Consider the following 22614-nt stretch of genomic DNA (forward strand, 5'->3'; position numbering starts at 1 on the left):
ATGACCATCAAATTACTTTTGCTAATCTGGTTACTGACTGGCTAGTCAGGTGTCCCTCCCTCCCCTCACTGCTTCATGAGATCCCTTTTGAAGGGACACATTGGGTTGAAAAAGACATTTCAAAGTTGTAGTAAAAAACCTTATGTCCTCTATCACCACAAGTGACAAAAGAAAAACAGTTTAGATGTCATGAAGACTATGTTCTTAGTATAAACAGAAAATAAAACCAGAGGCAGATACATAAAAATTACAAAATAATTGAGTCAGGATGTTATTTTTTTTTGTTTTTCTCCAAACATTAGTTCTGATTACGTTATTTAACAAATACATTTTTAAAATTGGACCTGATATATCAAGACAATTATAAATTATAGAAATACCACACTAACTGATAACAGACTAAACTCATCTGTTAAGAATTAACCAGTAGTCAAACAATAATATAGTTTAATCACTTATTATTTGCCAGGTCTTAGCTTTCATATATTACTAAATCCTTGATTCTCACAACAATTCTATCAGGTAAGTAACAATATTATGCCATTTTGATGATGAGGGAATAGATGCACAGAGTGGTTAAATAACTTGCCCAAGGTCACATAACTAGGAAATGGCAGAGCTTGGGTTCCACCCTTGCAATCTAGTTCCAAACCCCAGAGCTCATAAACATATTTAAGGCCTTCTGAAATGGCCAGGCTAGAGGTATCACTCTCGCAGAGGCAACTATCATCTCTCAGTTAAAAGCTGCATCTTTGAGATCAAGCATGTTTGCATTTTCTGTCATTATAAGCTGCTGTAGCAATAGTTACTAATTCACATGTACAAGAGGGCTTCTCTAGCATACTATCATACACCTATTTCTACAGTGACTTGGGAGGCTTGATTGCATCCATGCTGACATACAGAACTGCAAGCTGATGTTACCTGCACTCACATGATTTACTAAATATGTAAAAAAAACCACAGAAACTTTCATTCTAAAGGATGATGTATAAATCATGTGTCCCTATGTTTATCATAAATATTCAGAGACCTCATATAAAACAAAATTTTTAAAAATTTACTTCAGTAAAATTTTCAAAAGCTTCCTTGGACCACAAGATAAAAATGCTCAAGACAAAGTATAAACATAAGCCAAGGTTCTCAAGAAGTCACATAAACAACAAAACTTTAGCATGCCCCATCCCGATCTTGGCCAAAATCAAATGCTTCAGGAAGTTTCTAATTTTATTAGTATTCACAGAGTATGAATAATACACATCTCCAAAAGGAATAAAAACATGTAGAAATCCCTTGTAATTTTCATCCTACCTAATATTACTTGATTTCAGATGCTCCTCTGATTTCAAGTTTTCGGTCCTCATCTGGGACTTAAATGAAACGTTTTCTCCCACAATGACTATCTGCAAGAACATCCAATTTCTCACAAGGTAGAATGGTTTAAGACATTCTAGATAGAGGAGAGGAGGAAAATATGAGTTAACCCACAATAACAGAGAACCCCTATGAAGAAAATTATTTTATCTTTATTTGAAATGACTTAATGTGAAAGGTAAAGGAAAAATGTCAAAGCCTTTTTCTTTTTTTGTTTAATGTTTCTTAGAACAAACATTTAAAAATTCTGTCTCATATATTTCTAACAGATTCTAGTTATAGACCAAAATGTTATTCTAATGTTCCTCACTGTCTGAAAACTGAGTGATCACTACAGGACAAACAGATACCGGTTACCAAGCAGGGCTCTTTTAAGACCAGGGTGAGAATGCCCTGTACAACACGGAAGCAGATGGACTCCTTACTGAAGAAAAAATATGTAAAACAAAACAATTATGTAAAAAATATGTAAAACAATTAAAACACAATTATAGGTAGTATGAATAATGCTAAGATCAGTTGAAAATGTCACATTTTTCGATTCTCATTTACTGTACAAATTTGGTCATTTTTATATCATAGATACAGTGTTAAGGACTAAGTGTACCATGATGAAAAAAATCGATATGGTCCCTGCCATGGATTTAAAATCTAATGTAGAGACAGACCAACAAGGAAGGAGGCGGCAGTGGTTAAAAGCATGGCTTTGGGAGTCACACTTTCTGCACCCCAGTGGTATGTCAGGTGTAAATCAAGTCACAAGAAAAACAGCACAATTTCTTGGGGACTTCAATTTAACTCAAAGATTTGGACAAAGTAAGTTATTATTATTGCTATTGATAATTGCTTATGTTTATAATTAGTACGTGCCAGATACAAAGCTAAATATTCTATATGCATGATATCATAAAATGGGAGTATAATATAGTAAGAATGTCTTATATTCAAACTGCCTAGGTTCAAACCAAGCTCTGCCACTTACTAGCTGTGTAACCTTAGGTGAATTACTTCTCTATGCCCTAGTTTTGTTAGAAATAAGATGGAGATAGTAAAATACCTACCTCATTGAGGTGTTTTGAGGATTAAATGAGGTAACAGAAGTAAAGCACTTAGGACTGTTCCTTGGTAAGTAAGCCCTCAAAAAATGTTGGCCATTATTGTCATTATCATTTTATAGTTATTACTCCTCCCAGCAATCCTAAAAGGTAAATGCTATTATTATCCTCAGTCTATAAATCAGGAACTTAAGAACTCACACTAATCAATTCTAGAATAGAACATTTTTCATAATTCTTCACAATAAAATATGTCTTAGAAGAAATTTCAAATATATGGCAGGTCTATGTGCACTTTGCTGCCATACTTCCAAAGCATGTATTCAATCTCCTGTGACTTTAGTCGCACTTTAGTGGAAAAGAATGAGAGAAAATATGATAAAACTCAAGTTCCCCAGCATAGCATATAAAGTGCCACAGCTTTTCACTTTACACTTTGTGATCCAATAAACCTGAATTACTTTTAATTTCTTGTTGTTTTGCCCCTCAGTATCCTTATTCATGCTTTTTCACTCATCCTAGAATGCCCTCCCACTTCCCTCCTTGTTTGGTTAACCCATTCTTGTATTTTAAACTCAGTAACTCCTAAAAGCAGGTCTTAGTTTGGCTGAGTACTCCCAGTGCATCTTAATGCCCACATCTATTATTGGACTCACAGGACTACAATAAAGTTATTTGTGTACACATTTCCTTCACTAGAAACTGTCCTATTCAATTATGCATATGTAGTGCCTCACATAGTGCACGGCATACAAGTTGCTCAAATAAATTCAGGTTAATTTGGACTAAACAGTTTCTCAATAAAAGGAAAAGATCCTAAAAACTCAAGGTTTCTAAAACCTGACGATAGTTTTAAAAGTCTTCACCAAAAACAATCTGAAAGGTTTTCCATCTGAGAACCAGGAATAACATACTTTTTCTTAAGAAAACCTACCATTTTATACAGTCAATCAGAGAAATACATAATAATTTACTTGGCTCTCTGAAATTCACATTTTGTTTTCATCGTAGTGGAATCTATATAATATATACAGAACATTAAATATTTCTAAAACTTCAAACAGAACATAATATAAATATAAAATCTATAACTTCAAACAGAACATAAGCTCACAACCCAAATGAATGAAACAAGCAAAGTAGGTTAAGCCATAAACAACAGGAAAGCTATTTCTCCTCATCTCAATTTTTACATTAAACAAGGTATGCCAAAACAATGCTTTCCAAAGCAATGAACCCAATGCCTTTTAAAAAACAGTCCTTTTTTTGCAACAACCCCTGTACCTTCTTGAAATAATAAACAGATTAAAATTAGTATCTCAATATATAAATGGTCAGATAAGACCACCTTAGAAGACATAAAGTAATCAGATGCTTGCACATACAGATAAAAGGTTAACAGAATTCCAAACAAGAAGGATACCAAAATGAAAGCAAAAATATGAGTAGATACTAGAATTAAAAGTAGTGTTAATGTAAGTAACGGCACACCAAATTTATTTGGAAATGGTAATATGAAAAAACTGACAAATGGACATTACAAGACAAAGTACAAGGAGTTAATATGGAGAAAACAGGCTGTCAAGAGAACAACAAGCCACAGAGTCGAAGATAAAACATGCATTTCATAAATGACTTATCTGCTTATCTGAAATATACAAAGAACTCTTGAACAACAAGAAAACAAGCAACTCGATTAAAAAATGAGCCAAAACCTTAACAGACACCTCGCCAAAGAAGATACACAGATGGCAAATAAGCATGTGAAAAGATGCTCCACATAAAACGTCTCAGGGAAATGCAAGTTAAAACAATAATGATCTACTACTACACTATTAGAATGGTCGAAATCCAGAACAATTACAAAACCAAATGCGAATGAGAATGTGGAGCATCGGGAACTCTCATTCACTGCTGTTGGGAATGCAAAATAGTACAGTCACTTTGGAAGTTTAGCAGTTACTCACAAAGCTAAACATAATCTTACCATATGACCTCTAGGTATTTATTCAATTGAGCTGAAAACTGATGTCTACACAAAAACCTGCACATGAATATCATATCGGTTTTATTTATAATCACTGAAAACTAATTTATCCGTTCACCTACTGAAGCAACCAAGATATCCTTCAGTAGGGGAAAGGATAAATAATCTATGGTACATCCAGACAACAGATTATTATTTCGCACTAAAAAGAAATGAACTATCAAACCATGAAAAGACATGAAGGAAACTTAAATGCATGTTACAATCTAAAATGACTATATACCATAGGATTCCAACCATATGACATTCTGGAAAAGGCAAGAACTATGGAGGTAGTAAAAAGATCAGTGGTCGCCAGGAGTTGGAGGGGAAGAGAGGGGGAATGAACAGTTGGAGCAAAGAGGATTTTTAGGGCAGTGAAAATACTCTGTACTATACAATGGTGGATACATGTCATTACACACTGGTCCAAACCCACAGAGTGTACAACACCAAGAGTGAACTATAATGTAAAATGAACTTTGGGCGAATATGATGTGTCAATGTAAGTTCATGAGTTATAACAAATGTACCACTCTGGTGGGGGATGTTCATAACAGGGGAGGCTATTCATGTGTGTGAGCAAGGGGTATATGGGAAATCTCTATACCTTTCTCGCAATTTTTCTGTAAACCTAAAGCTGCTTTAAAGGAAAAAGAAAACAAGAGTGTAACCATATCCTTTGACAGGTGACGGTGAACAAAAATTAGGTTGGAAAAAGAAACAGTGTTTTTTGTTTTTTGTTTTAAACTCTATTGCCCAGGCTGAAGTGCAGTGGTGCAATCATGACTTACTGCAGCCTCAACCTCCTAGGCTCCTGCTTTAGCCACCCAAGTAGCTGCAACTAGAGGCACGTGCCACCACAGCTGGCTAATTTTTGTATCTGCAGTAGAGACAGAGTTTTGTCATGTTGCCCAGGCTGATCTTGAACTCCTAGGCTCAAGATCCTCCCGCCTCGGCCTCCCAAAGTGCTGAGATTACAGGTATGAGCCACTGCACTCAGCTGAAACAGTGCTTTATAAAATGCAAAGCTCCATATAATTTTAGATTAGGGAGAAATAAAGTTCAACTTTCTAACTTGGAACAGGTAGATAACATGAAAGATGGACAAGTTAATTAACTCATATAGCAACAATATTCAAGATACTGTCTGATTTAACTAAATAAAATATTCTATAAATTATTGTGGTACAAATAGTACATTCTCTACTTCTAGGTACTCTCTGAAACTGAAAAACAAAAGATACTCAAAAGTCAAACTTGATATTCTCACAAGAGCCATTATTTAGCCCATACTTCCAGATGACAATTTAATTATCTAGACAGTTCTTTTTCTTGATTATTTTCCTGAGCAAAGAAATGGGTGCTGTATAATAATAAAATAATTTTGGCCAGGCGCGGTGGCTCACGCCTGTAATCCCAGCACTTTGGGAGGCCGAGGCAGGTGGGATCATGAGGTCAGGAGTTCTAGACCAGCCTGGCCAAGATGGTGAAACCTCCCTCTCTACTAAAAAGACAAAAATTAGCCGGGCACGGTGGCGGACGCCTATAATCCCAGCTACTCCAGAGGCTGAGGCAGGAGAATCGCTTGAACCGGGGAGGCAGAGGTTGCAGTGAGCCAAGATCGCGACACTGCACTCCAGCCTGGGCCACAGAGCAAGACTCCATCTCAAAACAAATAAATAAATAAAATAATTTAACAAATTAAACCAGATGCAGATTATATAAAACCTGTGATACATTATTAACTGCCCCCAATGAATCACACACCTCTTGGCATTTGCACCCCTGGAACTCCTACCAACCTTGGGTTTGGTCATGTGACTTACTTTGGCCAACTGGACTTCAGTAAATGTGACACTGAGACTTTGTAAGCACTGGCACATTTGGGCTTGCCCTTTTGGAACACCATCAAAACACTATGAAGCTGAGGATGACAGACTACTTGGGAAGAGAGACCCAGTTTTCTTAGCTATCACATCCATTCCAGTAGAGGGCCCAGACATTTGAGCGAAGTTGTTGTGGACTATGCAGGTCAGACTTAACTTGATCTAGATAGTCTGAGATATGGGAAACCACCAAGCAAAATTTTTGGACATTTTAAGCAAAGGTATGACATGAATGTGATTAACTGGTAGTTTCTTAAAGAGTTTTGTTAAAGGGGTCAGAGGAAAGTGGGAGTACAGATATCATTTGGGAGTCATCAGCATACAGATATTCGTTAAAGCCCATAAGACGGGATGACATTACCAAGGGAGTGTTAAGAGTAACAAGTCTAAGAAACTCCAATATTTAAGGGCTAGACTAAGCCTGTCCAATCCATGGCCCACAGACCACATGCAGCCCAGGACGGCTTTAACTGCGGCCCAACACAAATTCACAAACTTTCTTAAAACATTCTAAGATTTTTTTCTGCAATTTTTTAAAGCCCATCAGCTATCATTAGTGTTAGCGTATTTTATGTGTGGCCCAAGACAATTCTTTTTCCAATGTGACCCAGGGAAGCCAAAACACTGGACACTCCTGGCTAGACTGAGAAGGAAACAAACAGTAAACAGATTGAGAACCAGTGGCCAGAGAAGTAGGAGGTAAATTTGTCAAACAGTGTCCCAGAAGCCAAATAAAGAAAAAGCTTCAAGAAAAGAGGGCAGAATCAATAAATGCTCCTGAAAAATAAAGTAAAATGAGGCCTGAGAACTAATCACTGGATTTAGTAATGTGGAAGTCACTGAGGATCTTGTTATAAGAGGATAGGAACTGAGGTTAAAATTGAATTTAGACAATACAGTCTGGGAAAACAAAGAGGCAGTAGCTACAGAGAGATGTGAAGGTCAAAAGGGTTTTTAAGATGGAATACATAACATGTTTTTTAATAGGATGGGATAAACAACAACATAGAAAAGATCCAATAGAGAAACATAATGGGTAAATACAGTCTCATGAGGGCCATAGGGACTTGTTTAACTATTGCATATATTTAAAAGGAAAAAAGTCCCTGAATGAAAGAATAAAAAGTTAATATATAAAGAAGGAAAGATAACTAATAATTATTGGGGATCTACTAAATGACAAGTGAAGAACATAAGCCATCCTGGGTTTAGTTTTCATGACAACCTGAGATTATAACCATTTTTCCAATTTCATGATTAAAGAAACACCTAGAGATTTTAGGAAACTTGCCCAATGCCACAAAGATGGTAAGTGCTAGGACTGGAATTCAAATCCAGGCACAATATCAGAATTCTGGAGCCTAAACTTTTTTTGCTCATTATTTTACAATGCATGACAGGCCTCAATTTTCAACAGTTCATATATTAAAAGCTAAAGTGTAAATATCTCATTGCTTAAGATTTATTCAGTTTGCCTTTTTTTTTTTTTTTCCATTGAGAAAAGGTCTTGCTCATCACCTAGGCTGGAGCACAGTGGCACAATCTAGGCTCACTGCAACCTCTGCCTCCTGGGTTCAAGCGATTCTCTTGTCTTAGCCTCCCGAGTAGGTGGGATTACAGGCACGCACCACCACACTCGGTTAATTTTTGTATTTTTAGTAGAGATGGGTTTCCCCATGTTGTCCAGGCTAGTCTCGAACTCCTGACCTCATGATCCGCCCAACTCGGCCTCCCAAAGTGCTGGGATTAGGGGCGTGAGCCACCTCGCTTGGCCCAGTTTGCCTTTTTGAACAGCATAAGACACACCCACATCCTACTTCCCTTAAATCTGATAAAGAACTCTTCAAGAAATCCTCCTGGTTTTAGCTTCTAGCGTAAGTTCTTTCCCAGGAGTTCTCTCTAGTTGTTTTCCTCACTCTCTCTTCCTCCTCAACATAATGTAAAACAAAAATCCTAATTTTAGAAATTTTTTATTAATGAGAATTACCAGATAACACAGGTTTACCATATTTTCTCACATGAATTATACATGAGAAATGAACACACAGACTTCAATGGCAATTGCAGGATCCAAATTTGATGAAAATTATAAGCCTATAAATTTAAGAAGCTCAACTACAAGCATTTAAACACAAAAGAAAACCACACAAAGGCATTTTAATCAAATCGTTGAAAAACAATGATAAAAGAAGGAGAGAAAAAAAATATATATATATATTACCTAAGAAGGATTAAAATAAGAGGCTGGGCACGGTGGCTCACGCCTGTAATCCCAGCACTTTGGGAGGCCGAGGTGGGCGGATCATGAGGTCAGGAGTTCGAGACCAGCCTGGCCAACATAGTGAAACCCTGTCTCTACTAAAAACACCAAAATTAGCTGGGCATGGTGGCGTGCGTCTGTAGTCCCAGCTGCTCGGGAGGCTGAGGCAGGAGAATCACTTGAACCCGGGAGGCAAGGTTGTGGTGAGCTGAGATTGCACCACTGCACTCCAGCCTGGGCAACAGAGCGAGACACCCAAGGTTGTGGTGAGCCTAGATTGCACCACTGCACTCCAGCCTGGGCAACAGAGCGAGACACCATCTCAAAAAAAAAAAAAAAAAAGAACGAGGGCTAGCTAAGTTCTTATCAGAAAAAAGACAAGCCAGAAGATAACAGAATAACATCTTTAAAATACTACGGAAAAAATGCCAATCTATAATTTTATATCCAGCAAAAATATTCTTTAAAACCAAAGGTGAAAAAAATACTTTTTTTTTAGAAACATAAGAGCTGAGGAAATTTGATGCCAACAGATCAATACCATAAGGAATATTAAAAAGGAAACTCTTTGGGCTGGAAGAAAATGATACCAGATGGAAGCCTTGAACTAAACAAAGAGATGACAAGTGCCAGAAATAGTAAATATATGAGTAAATATAAAATAACTTTTTTCTCTTTGTTTTAAAACTTATTTAAAAGTGAATTCATTGTTTTAAGAAAAAAATAAACAAAAACCAAAAAAGTCCCCTATATTTTGAAACTTAAAACAAACATAGAAGCTGTTTGACAATAGTAGTACAAACGAAAGGAAAATGAAAGTACTATACTGTTGTAACATTTTATATTATACATAAAATTATATAATATAAAAGTGCATAATGTAAATACTAGAGCAATTTAAAAAAGAGTAAGACAGTTCATAAAACAATAGAAGACATTAGGCAGGCATGGTGGTGTATGCCTGTAGTCCCAGCTGCTCAGGAGGCTGAGGTGGGAGGATTGCTTGAGCCCAGGTGATTGAGACTGCAGTGAGCCATGATGGTGTCACTGCACTGCAGCCTGGGCAACAGAGCAAGACCCTGTTTCAAACAAACAAAAAAGAAAATACAAAAACAGAAACAGGGAATAGAGAAATAGATAAATCTATAATTATTTGGAGATTTCAAAACTCTCTCAATAACTAACAAAAAGTAGGCAGAAAACCAGTAAAGTGGCCGGGTGCTATGACTCACGCCTGTAATCCTAGCACTCTGGGAGGCCAGGGCGGGCAGATCACCTGAGGTCAGGCATTCGAGAACAGCCTGGCCAACAGCGAAACCCTGTCTCTACTCAAAATACAAAAATTAGCCAGGTGTGGTGGCGTGTGCCTATAGTCCCAGGTACTTGGGAGGTTAAGGCACAAGAATCACTTGAACACGGGCGGCAGAGGTTGCAATCAGCCGAGATCGCGCCACTGCACTCCAGCCTGGGTGACAGAGCAAGACTCCGTCTCAATAAAAAACAAAAACAAAACAAACCAGTGAGGTTAGACCAACACTAAGGTTATAACCCAACAGATCCCACTGGCATTTAGAGAACATTTTACCCAACAAAAGAATACACCTTCTTTATAAGTGCACATGGCACATTCACCAAGATAGAACATATGCTGAACCACAAAACAAATCTCAGAAATTTAAAAGAATTAAAGTCATAGAAGTACAAATTAAAAATACATATATATAAACAACTAGAATTAGTTGTCTAAGTTAAAGAATAAAGTTCTCTAATTCCTCAAATATTTGGAAATGAATCAAACATTTCTAAATAATCATAGGTTGCCGGGTGTAGTGGCTCACACCTGTAATCTCAACACTTTGGGAGGCTGAGGCCAGAGGATCGCTTGAGGCCAAGAGTTTGAGACCAACCTGGGCAATATAATAAGACCCTATCTTTACAAAAAAGTTTGTAAAAATTAGCCAGGAACAGTGGCAGTGCATTCCTGTAGTCCTAGCTACTCAGGAGGCTGAGGTGGGAGGATCACTTGAGCCTAAGAGTTTGAAGTCGCAGTGAATTATAATTGTACCACTGTACCACTGCACAATACCTAGGCAACAGAGCGAGATCGTGTCCCTAAAAACAAATAAAATAAAATAAATAATAAATAATCACAGGTCAAAGAATAAATCACAGGAGAAACTGGAAAATATTTTAAGCCAAATGAAAATGGAAACATATATAACGTGTCGGATGCAATAAAAGCAGTGCTTAGAGAGGTATTTATAGCTTTATATGCTTATGTTAAAATAGGTCTAAAAGCCTTGATCTAAGCATCTACCTAAGCATCTAAGAAGCTATAAAAAAAGAACAGCATATTAAATCCAAATAAAGTAGAAGGAAGGAAATAGTGAAGAGCAGAAAACAAAGACACAGAAAATAAGTGAAAGACAAAAGCTGATTCTTCAGAAGGATTTATATAATTCTCCCCAAACTGAACTATAGTTATAACACAATTGCAATCAGAACCCAAGCAGATTGTTTTCGTTAGAAACTGGCAGGCTATTTTAAAATTTATCTGGAAATGCAAAAACCTAGAATAGCTAAAACAATTCCCAAAAAATAGAGAACTTAGATTACCTGATTTCAAAACTTACTAGAGAGTTGTGGTCATCAAGACAGTATAGTAGTAAAAGGATAGACATGCAGAGAAATAGGACAGAACAGAGGTCAGAAACAGGCTCACCTATTTCTACATTTATGTATACGTGTACGTGTGTTTTTACATGTATAGCCAATATATTTTTGACAAAGGTATCAAAGTAATTTAATGGGAAAAACAATTTTCTCAAAAAGTGATGCTGGAACAACTGGATGAAAATTTTAAAACTAGAAAAAAATTAACCTCAAACAATAGTATACATCACAGAAAAATTAATCCAAAATGGATCACAGACTTAATCTATTTCTAGAAGAAAACTAAGGAGTAAATTTTTACTGCCTGGTATGGTATGACTGCTTGTGCCTCCTCCTCCAAAATTCATGTTAAATCTTAATCCCCAACACAACAGTATTAAGAGGTGATGCCTTTAGGAGGTGATCAGACTATGAGGACTCTGCCTTCATGGATGAGATCAGTGCCATACGAAAGGGCTGGAGAGAATTAGGTACGGCCTTTTTTGCCCTTCTATCCCTTCTGCCATATGTGGACACAGCATTTGTCCCCTGTAGAGAAGGCAGCAACAAGGTGCCATCTTGGAAGCAGAGACTGGGCCCTTGCCAGCACCGAACCTGCTGGCACCTTAATACTGGATTTCCCAGCCTCTGGATCTGTGAGAAATAAATTTCTGTTGCTTATAAATTACCTAGTCTTAGGTATTTTATTATAGCAGCACAAATAGATCAAGACACCAATCCAGGATAGATAAAGAATTCTTAGCTAAGATTCAACAAAAGAAAAAAACCTAATAAACTAGAGTCATCAATATTTATTTAAAACTTATGCTCTTCAAAAGATACATTAAAAACCGAAAAGACAAGCCACAGACTAGGAGATATATATATATGTATATAGTCACATATGTATGTACCCGAGTGTATATATATGTGCATGTATGTAACATTCTATACATGCACATACACACATTTATATCCCAAAATACATACATGCAAACCAAGAGAAATGAAAACACATGTACACAAAAAGACTTAGACAGAATGTTCTAGCTTTATTCATAATAGCAAAAAATTAGAAACAACCTAAAGGTTCATCAAAAGCTGAATGGATAAACAAATTATATATTCACACTAAAGAATATTATTCAGCAGTAAACAAAGGAAGGAACTATGAATGTGTACAACAATGTGCATTAATTGTTTGGCATGTTTTATGCCAACAGAATACAGGCACAAAATAATGCATTACATCATCCCACTTCAGAAGTTATGGGACATGCGAACAAAATTAACATTGAAAAAAATCAGAGTAATGATTGCCTGTGGCACAGAGGGTTAAGCAGAGTTAAGATTGACTGCAAGGGGTCTAAAAGCACTTTGAGGCCAGGCATGGCAGCTCACGCCTGTAATCCCAGCACTCTGAGAGGCTGAGGTCAGGAGTTTGAGAATAGCCTGGCCAACATGGCGAAACTCCAGCTCTACTAAAAACATAAAAATCAGCCAGGCATGGTGGCGCATGCCTGTAATCCCAGCTACTTAGGAGGCTGAGGCAGGAGAATTGCTTCAACCTGGGAGGCAGAGGTTGCAGTGCACCAAGATCGTGCCACTGCACTCCAACCTGGGCGACAGAGTGAGACTCCATCTCAAATTAAATATATAAATAAAAGCACTTTGGGGGGATTTGAAATGTTCTTGATCAGGGTGATGGTTATAGGGGCATATGTTTGTCAAAATTCTTAACTATACATTTAAAATAAATATATTTTATTACATAGAGAATTTGATTAAAACAGTGTATGTTTAAAATGCATTATCTGTATATGCATAAAATTCATATTCTATATTGATAAAAAGACTAGAAAGTATTAACAGTAGCGGTGGCAATTTAATGTTACCGTATTTTTTAATCTTAACGTTTTTATTTTATTCAATGCAGATATACATTTATAATAGTTATTAAAATATCAGTCTCCTATAAGCCAATCTTAAAATATTTTATACTTAAAATGCTTTCTGCATAGAAAATGTCCACAGGTAAGAATAAAACAATTTCTACAAAATAAATGCCCTTTTATATTGTCTGTTGAAGCCCAAAACATAAAATGTACTCCAGTCCTTCCAACCTAAGTTTCTGTCCATCCTGCTTTTGCCATCAAGCATCCATCTTTCTCCCTGTCTTTGAACTTTATGAAAAGACAATATATATATAGCTACTGGCTTTATTTTCTGATTACCTAAGTCATCTCTAAACTTGCAGTTAGGGTCTTTCATCATTGTAGCAAATTTGCTCAAATGTTACCAATGACCTTCCCTGACCAATCTAAGAGCTTTTTCTCAGTCCTTGTATTTCCCAAACTCTCAGTACTCAATACCATACTTTACCAGTGTTTTTTCAAAAACTAGCCCTGGATCACCCAGATTGCTGGGCCATATCCCAAGAGGTTCTGATTCAGCTGGTCTGAGATGGGGCTCAAAAATTTGTGTTTCTAGTAAGTTCCCAGGTGATGCTGATGATGCTCATCTGGGGACCACATTTTGCAAACTATTGCATTAGAGCAACCCCTTCATTAAAACTTTTCTGCTCAGTCTTTCCTAGTTCCTCTCACGTTTTCGATAGGTCACTTCTTGTTTCTTCTTTCTCCTTCCACCTAAATAGGTAGAGTAACAAAACCATTGAGAATAGAAGTTGATCTTTATTACTATCTGGTACTTGTTTCCTAAGAAGCTGGCCCTAATGCCCTTACACTTCTTTAATTCATACTTCCCAGCTTGTAGATTCAAGTGTCACCATTATTGAAGACAATACAAAGGCAATAATTCTAACCCAGCCATGGTCCTATTCTAATTGTCTATCTGGCATCTCACCATAGATATTCATTAAATATTCCCTTTTATTCCTCATTTCCATTAAAAGCGCTACTATTTCTCTATGGTCAACATCAATATCATCGATGAATCTCTCTCCCACTCATTCTTCACATCTAACCATCCTTAGGGAGGTGAGGTCCCAGCCCAAGCTGTAGGACCTAGGAGTTAGATGTACAACAGCCAGAGCACCCTGTAACCAATTTCAAAGAAACTACACCTGCCCTTCACAAAGTTATTCCACTTGTCCTCCCTTGCCCAGCCCAAGCAGAAAGATCTGACAAGAACCCGAGAATGAGGACCAGACCTGGGCAGAGCAGCTAGCTTTTTAGTATCTTACTATTTAACACAGTACTTAGCACCTTAGGTATTTTATATTGGATTGAGTAGAATTAAATAAAATTCAAGCCCTGTCTAACTCTGTTGATTGAACTTTTTATTTTTAAGCTTCAATTTACTGTATGAAAAGTGAGGGTTAATTAAGCCTATTTTGCAGGATTCTGTCGGTGAAAACATGTAACACATGTGAAAGATATTGTGAACACTCATGAACTATATCAAAAAGAAAAATAATTAGGGTTAAAAAGAAAAAAAGCCTTGGCCAGGTGTGGTGGCTCAAGCCTGTAATCCCAGCACTTTGGGAGGCCAAGGCGGGTGGATCACCTAAGGTCAGGAGTTTGAGACCTGCCTGGCCAACACAGCAAAACCTCGTCTCTACTAAAAACACAAAAATTAGCTGGACATGGTGGCGGGTGCCTGTAATCCCAGCTACTCAGGAGGCTGAGGCAGGAGAGTCACTTGAACCTGGGAGGTGGAGGTTGCAGAGAGCTGAGACTGCCACTGCACTCCAGCCTGGGCAACAGAGTGAGACCGTCTCAAAAAAAAAAAAAAAAAAAAAAAGCCTTATAAACATTTTATTTTTCCTGGATTGACTCTTGTACAGTAAAGATGCTACACCATGGGTATAGAACTGAGCTATCCAATATGGCAGTCACTAGCCACATGAGCACTTGACACATGCTTAGTGTAACTGAGAAACTAGATCTTAAATTTCATTCTATTTTAAATGGCCACATGTGGCCAGTGGCTACCACACTGGACAGCACAGTTATATATCAATACCACTGTTACTGATAACCTACTGGAGTGAAAAGAGAAAAGCCACAAAACCTTCCCACCTTCCTCTATCAACTATTCTCATGTCACCATCTGAGAAACTGGATCTTAAATTTCATTTTATTTAAATGCATTTAAATAGCCATATGTGGCCAGTGGCTACCATATTGTACAGCACAGTTATACATCAATACCACTTTAACTGATAACCTACTGGAGTGAAAGAGAAAAACCTCAAAACCTACCCACCTTCCTCTATCAACTATTCTCATGTCACCATTTGAAAGGCAAAAAAGTACAGCCAATAGCAATTTTTGGTGAACAGATGAAAAACACACTAAGTGAAAAGCCTTCACATAACAGAGCTGGCTTCCTATCAGTTAGAGTCTCAGAGAAATAGTACTGATTTATGTTAGGCTACTGACATATGAACACGGCTTTCCACTCTTGCTCTGGCTAGCACCAACAGAAACAGAAATGTATCTCATCCATCTGTGTATCTCTGGTACAGTTTGTCAAACGAATGGAATCCTTATACCAATGACTCTCAACTGTACTTATATGTTCTCTCTGGTTGGTATTCAAGCCCAGCATCTGAATTTCTCTTCCTATTTTTGAGAAATCCCCACAATTTATAAAGCAGAACCTGCTTCCCATTATATATTTACCAGCTTCATTTGCAGCTAGTGTACAGACACATAATTCAGGCTCCATCAACAAACACATCAACCCCACATTTAAGTGTGAACTAATGAGAGAAAGTGGGGACTGTGGCTAATCCATTCTGGATAGCAGCAGCAAGCACATCCAATTTCCAATAGGGCCAGCATGAGTGGTGTCAGGGTCAGGGATGCAAAGTAACTGACACAATCAAGGTTCTGCAAAGTGTCTTCACAGGCTGAGTTCTATGATGTGATTTGAGGCACTGTTCCAGGCTGTATAGCTATTGTGGAAAGCAGAATAATGGCTCCTTAGAGATGTCCACATCCTAATCCCAGAACCTTGAATTTTATCTACAACAGGGATTTTTCAGGTGTGATTAGTTAAGGATTTTGAGAAAGGGAGAGTGTATTGAATTATCTGGGTGTGTCCAATGTGATTACAAGGATCTTTCTAAGTGAAAGAGAGGCAGGAGAGTCAGAGAAAGAGAGTGGTGGGGGAAGTAGAATATAGAGTAATGTGACTACTGGCTTTGAAGATGGAAGGGGGCCATGAGCTAAGGAATGTGGGCAGTCTGAAAAGCTGGAAAAGGCAAGAAAAAGGATTTTCCTCCTAGACACTCTAGAAGGAATGGCACCTTGACTTTAGCCTGGTAGGACCTCTGACCTCCAGAACTGTTGTGTGTTTTAACCCCACCATGGTGGTAGTAATTTGTTAGAGCAGGAAAAGGAAACAAATACCGCTACTGGTCCTACATCTCCAGCCCTTTCACTGCTTAAGTGAGCCAGTGTTTTTTCTGTTCCTTGCAACTAAAAACCTAATAAACTCCTGTATTCTTCAATTCTTACATCTACAGTGTTATTAGCATTTCTTTAAAAAGACAGTGACCAGCCTGGGCAACCTGGAGAGACCCATCTCTACGAAGAAAAAAATTCCAAAATTAGCTGGGTGTGGTGGCGTGCGCCTGTAGTCCTAGCTACTCAGGAGGCTGAGGTGGGAGGATCATTTGAGCCTGGGAGGTAGAGGTTGCTGTGACTACATGACTGGAGTCCAGCCTGGGTGACACAGTGAGACCCTGTCTCAGAAAAAAAGAAAAGGCCAGGTGTGGTGGCTCACGCCTGTAATCACAGCACTTTGGGAGGCCAATGCAGGTGGATCACGAGGTCAGGAGTTCGAGACCAGCCTGACCAACATGGTGACACCCCATCTCTACTAAAAACACAAAAATTGGCCAGGCGTGGTGGCGGGCGCCTGTAATCCCAGCTACTCAGCAGGCTGAGGCAGGAGAATCACTTGAACCCAGGAGGTGGAGGCTGCAGTGAGCCGAGATGGCACCACTGCACTCCAGTTTGAGCAACAAAGTAAGAATCCGTCACAAAAAAAAAAAAAAGGCCTGTGACACAGTTTATACAGTTTTTGCTTCTTTTCATTGCTTAAATCAAGTGTGCTTGGTTTTATGTAACAATGAAGAATAGTACTAATTATTCAGACTCTACCATTCCTTGAAGACTGAATATGTCAATTACTCTGACATAATTCAAAATGTTTGCAGTAAGTGCAATCTCATATATTATTAGCCAACATTTACTGGGTGTCAGTATGGTTCTAAGGTTGTCCCAAAATAATTAAGAGAAAGCCCTCCTCTTAAGTGGACAACATGAGAACAACATGGTGCACACACAAAAGAGAAACATCTACTCATTTACCTGAGAAAATTCTAAGATGATCCAAAGAAAGACTTTCTGGAAGAAGGAAATTTTCAAGAGCAATGTAAAGTCACATGAAAGAAAGAAATTAAGACTGGGAAGTGAGTAAAGGAAAGCTGTCCCTTTTCCTAGTTAACCACAGTCTTGCTGTCTCAATTTCAGGTAACAATAAATTTCCAAGGGTAAACATTAAATTCAAAGATATCAGGTCACATATAAAGTATAGCTTTAGTAATGTGTTACTTTTTAAAAGTTACATTGAATTTTCCTTTAGAAGCAAGTTATTATCCAAGATTTAAATTTCATACATGCAAAATTATAATCCTCAGTGTCAGAAGCTGGCACCTAAACATCTCTATGTAATAACCAAGTCAGTGAGGAAAATGGAATCCAAATCTTCTGCAGTGAAGTTATCCACAAAAACTGGCAAGTCATTCACTACTTGTACTATTAGCCCTGATAGGTCAAAGTTATTTTCCCCCATAATAGCTAGTTCTCAATATTCCCCAGTGTTCTAGGAAATAAACTGTATCTAAGTAGTGATACTAACTAAAGACAAAACCTGAAGAACAGCTATAATAAGGGAGGAATAGCAGGTCAACTAGTCAGTAAGATAAAGCAATCTAAATGAATTAATTTCAAATATACAAGAAAAACTTATCTCCCCTCAGTAAGTTTTTTGGCAAAACTACCTGGCCCACTTCCCGCTTATTATCTACAAAGAAAAAGTGCATTAGGAAGGTTGACATTGATGAGAAGAGTGTTCAGATTATATATGTTTATAATTCTACATATTACATTATGTTTTATATAAACAAAAATAAAATAAAAACAAAATCATACAATCCTAAGCAAATAAGATTATAAAACTATACAGATACAGATAGAATCAGCCTGATATCTAGGTTCAAAACCCAGCTCTGCCACTTTCTGCATGTATGTCTCCTATGCCTGTTTGCCTAGCTGTGTAACAGAGCAATAGTAGTATACATCTACTATTCAAAGAGTTAATAAACACACAATATTTGGAATAGTGTCTGGCACAACATAGAAGTGCTGGCTATTACTATTAACAATCATGTCAAAAGAACAAACAAACAGCCTCTCTGTGAAGTTATTCCTTATTGCTAGTCTATGCAAGCCTCAATGTCAGAACTGAAAAAAGAAAAGGTATGTCAGTGTATGCCAGATTACATGCGAATGGAAGCTAACCCAGAAGCTATATCGCAGATGGTCTAAGAGTATAATAAAGAAGCCTTTCAAACAACAGGTCAAAATGATTACTAAAAACATTATTTATAAAATAATAAAATCACATACCAAAAAATTTTTAAATAAACGATATTAACTCAGGAGTCTCCTTCTAAGTTTCACAAAGATTAATATTAAAGGATATACCTATATGGCCACATCAGGATATACTGCACACCTCTCCCAAATCCAACACAAAAGCAAGTAACCCTCATACAAAGGAAATGCTAACAATTCCCTGTTAGCATTTAAAGGGAGAGAGAATTGTTCCTGGTGACACACTCTTGAGAGCTGCCATCACTTGTAGCTTCAAATCAGCTGCCAAAAATAGTGGAAAGACTAATTGTTATTTCAGGTATAAAGAAACAGCACAGGTAACAAAAAAGCAGAAAGCATGAGGGTTATTGTGGTATCAGCTGGCCCTCTATCGGTGAGTTCCTCATCCATGGATTCAACCAATTGTAGACCCAAAAAAAAAAAAAAAATCAGAAAAAAATAACAATTTTTTAAAATACAAATTAAAAAGCAATATAGTGTAACAACTTTTACATTGTATTACATATTGTAAGTGATCTAGAGATGATTTAGAGTAGACAATGTATGCAGGTTATGTGCAAGTACTATGCCATTTTATATAAAGGAGCACCTACAGATTTTGGTATTGTGGGGGTCCTGGAACCAATCTCCCACGGCCATGGAGGGATTATACTGTGTCTATCTTCTCATGTAATTCTCCTAGTAATTCTACCATGGTCATTTTACAGGTAGCCAAGGTAAAAAACTAGAGAGGTTCAAGGTTACATTGCTAGTACATAATAGGGATCTGAACTCAGGACAACCAAAATACAAATTAAGCCAGTCTTAATTCAAACTCCTTGGCTCATTCAACTTGCTATGCCATGCCGCTGTCTTAGGGAGCCAAAAAGACTTGTGTATGAGTTTAAACAACCAAATTAATATATTACATTAGAAAACCAGAAAGCAATTAATCTGTTACATTATTTTCCTTTCATAAACCAGAATTTATGGCCAACATGCCTTATTATTTGAGTTGTGGTTCTTAAAATGGTCTAACCTTTTTTCATCAAAAAACAAAACTAATGATTATTTCAGACAAAGTACAACACTGTCATTTTGGTTACTTAAACAGAAATTGAGGAATATGATTTCATAGAATTAGATATTAAAAGTACAAAAATTTCACCTCATAATATATTACACAAGTTGTATGTATGCACACACACAAAATTCTGCAGATGTCCTAAGACACTCTTTAATGTCCAAATTTATCCTATGGTGGTTCTCTCAACACTATGCTTTTTTACTTTTTTCATCAGTAATAAAAAAAAATTTCAAGTAAGCAGTCTTTAACTCATTTTTTTCTTTGAATACCATCTTCCAGTTGCATTTTCCTTTGATTACCTCACTACTAATTATCTCATTACTGTACAGTATCTCAAAGATAATCTGGTTAGGTGATCACCTGATACAAAAGTAAATAATTCGTAACCTTTCTAAGAGGCAGTATTAGTAAAACAGACACATCCATTATACTGTATCCCAACTAACACAGCACTGAAATACTATTATATGTCTTTGGGAAGAAGAAGGAAAGAAAAAGAACTCAACTTCTGCAATCTGAGAAAAGAACCCAAAGAGTTTTGGGAAACAGATGAGAATATTATTGCAATATAGCAGTTATAACAGACTTTCAGAATCATGCTTGTCATTTAAGACAAGACACAACAGTAGGAAAATGCCATCAAGAACTGTGAGAACAAAACACTAATCATCAAAGGGTCTGCAAACTTTTTCTTCTTTATGACTTGAAAAAGTTAAATCCAAAGACACTTCACTTAACCTTAGTAACTAAAGATTTCTGATATTTCCCCCTAATGCTATAGAACTTCTCCTTCCCACAACTCTACCTCCATTCTACCTCCTTATCTCAAGGTGAGGACTCTATAAATGAAGTCCTATTAGCCCAAAGCTGTTTTCAGAATTACATGTACATTAGTCCTCCATTATCCATGGGAGATGACTCTGTGGATGCCTGAAACTTCAGGTGGTAACAAACACTATATATACCACTTTTTTCCTATACAGATTTACTATGATAGTTTAACTTATAAATTAGGCACAGTGAGAGACTAACAATAGCTAATAATAAAATGGAATAATTATGACATAAGCTATAATAAGTTATGTGAACATGGTCTCTCACTCTCTCAAAATATATTGTACTGTACTCACCTATTTTCTGACCACCTACTTTTAGTTACCATTGACCACAAGGTAACTAAAACCATAATTAAGGGAGGACTACTGTACTCACTAACACTGTCATCATTTCCCACGTAATCATTTAATAATGTTCCAAATAGCTATTTTTTTTTTTTTTTTTTTTACCTAAGATGAGGCTACTTACAAAAGTAGGGGGAGGAAATCTAAATCTTTACATATCTCAAGAGGAAGTACTGTAGGCATTACATAAATCTTTCTCTCTTGTGTCTCCCTATTCCAGTAGGAATGTGCATAACACACACCAGCTACTCAAATATAAACTGCTCCCTTAAGATTAATGACCAGGTTCACGGAAAAAGAACCTTAGACCCCCCACCCCCACACAAAAAAATGCAGAATGAGATATGGACTAATCAACATCTCTAATTTATATGGCCTAACGTGACTGGTAGTCTCAATCTGATCATAATGTTTACATCAACCAAACTCAGTCATTCCTAGTATCAGGATTCTTTTAGAGTTCTTCAAACACACTGCACTGAGGCATTTACTCATTTTGTTCTTTGCCTGCTATACTCTTCTTTTTTACCTGGCTAATCCTGCTCATCCTTTTAAAATTCAGCCCACAGGGAATGGTGGCTCATGCCTATAAATCTAAGCAACTTGGGAGGCTGAGGCAAGAGGATCACTTAAGGCCAGGAGTTCAAAACCAGCCTGGGCAACAGAGCGAAATCCTGTCTCTGAGAAAAATAAAAAAATAAGTAAAACTGAACTCTGGTGTTCAACTCCAGAAGCTTTCCCTAAACCTCCTATGCAGGAAAAGTTCCACTTCCCTTAGTACACTCATGGAATTCCTTAAAAACATTTCACACTGTATTTACCACATTATATTGAAATATTTGTGCCACATCTGTCTCCCTCAGGAGACACTATCCTAAAGAGTAAGCATCGGTTCATTTTTATATTCTCAGAGCCGAACACTGGCATACGGTAAATAGTCCTAAATGTTTTGCAAAAACAAAACAAAAGCATGACAATTTTATTTAACACCAATTATGTACACTGTACATTTAAAAGATGCTGAAACATGGTCTCAACCATACTTAGTCTAGCTGCAGAGATAAGTCACATATAAAAAAAGAGATCATTACAAAATTAAGAAATTACAAGTACCAAATGACTAAGATACAGGAAATGCTACAAAGTTTAAAGAATGCAGAAATCACCAGAGTACACAAGGAAGTCTTCACAAAAGAAGGTGAAGTTTAAGCTAAGCTAGTACAGAATGGCACTTCCCACATGGGAAATGACATGGGAAGAGAGATTTAAGCAGGAATGCATATGCCATGATTAGAAAACAATGAGATTACTCTGGCTAAGGCAGCTGGTTTCTATCAGGGAGTAAGAAGATATCATGAGGCAGAGGTAGGTGCAGGTCATTTTATGGAAGGCCAACAATACCAGATAAATGAATTTAAGGAAGTGAAAGCCATATACAAATACTTTTTCAAGACTA

General features: G+C 37.1%; 1 protein-coding gene across 14 annotated transcripts in view; it reads right to left on the reverse strand.

Moving 5' to 3' along the window:
* SMG7 (SMG7 nonsense mediated mRNA decay factor) overlaps positions 1-22614 on the reverse strand; it is an 85730-nt gene that overhangs the window by 54496 nt on the left and 8620 nt on the right. For 8 of the 14 annotated variants that reach the window (XM_063710212.1, XM_063710251.1, XM_063710239.1 and 5 more), the window contains 2 exons: positions 2436-2572; positions 1312-1450 (listed from right to left, as the gene is read on the reverse strand). The exons of the other annotated variants lie outside the window; for them this stretch is intronic. In XM_063710212.1, the coding sequence (XP_063566282.1) occupies positions 1312-1415 (104 nt within the window). In that variant the 5' untranslated portion in view covers positions 1416-1450; positions 2436-2572. The remainder of the gene's footprint in view (positions 1-1311; positions 1451-2435; positions 2573-22614) is intronic. 14 annotated transcript variants of the gene reach the window in all.

Source organism: Gorilla gorilla, chromosome 1, assembly GCF_029281585.2.
Source record: "Gorilla gorilla gorilla isolate KB3781 chromosome 1, NHGRI_mGorGor1-v2.1_pri, whole genome shotgun sequence".
Taxonomy (NCBI): Eukaryota; Metazoa; Chordata; class Mammalia; order Primates; family Hominidae; genus Gorilla; species Gorilla gorilla.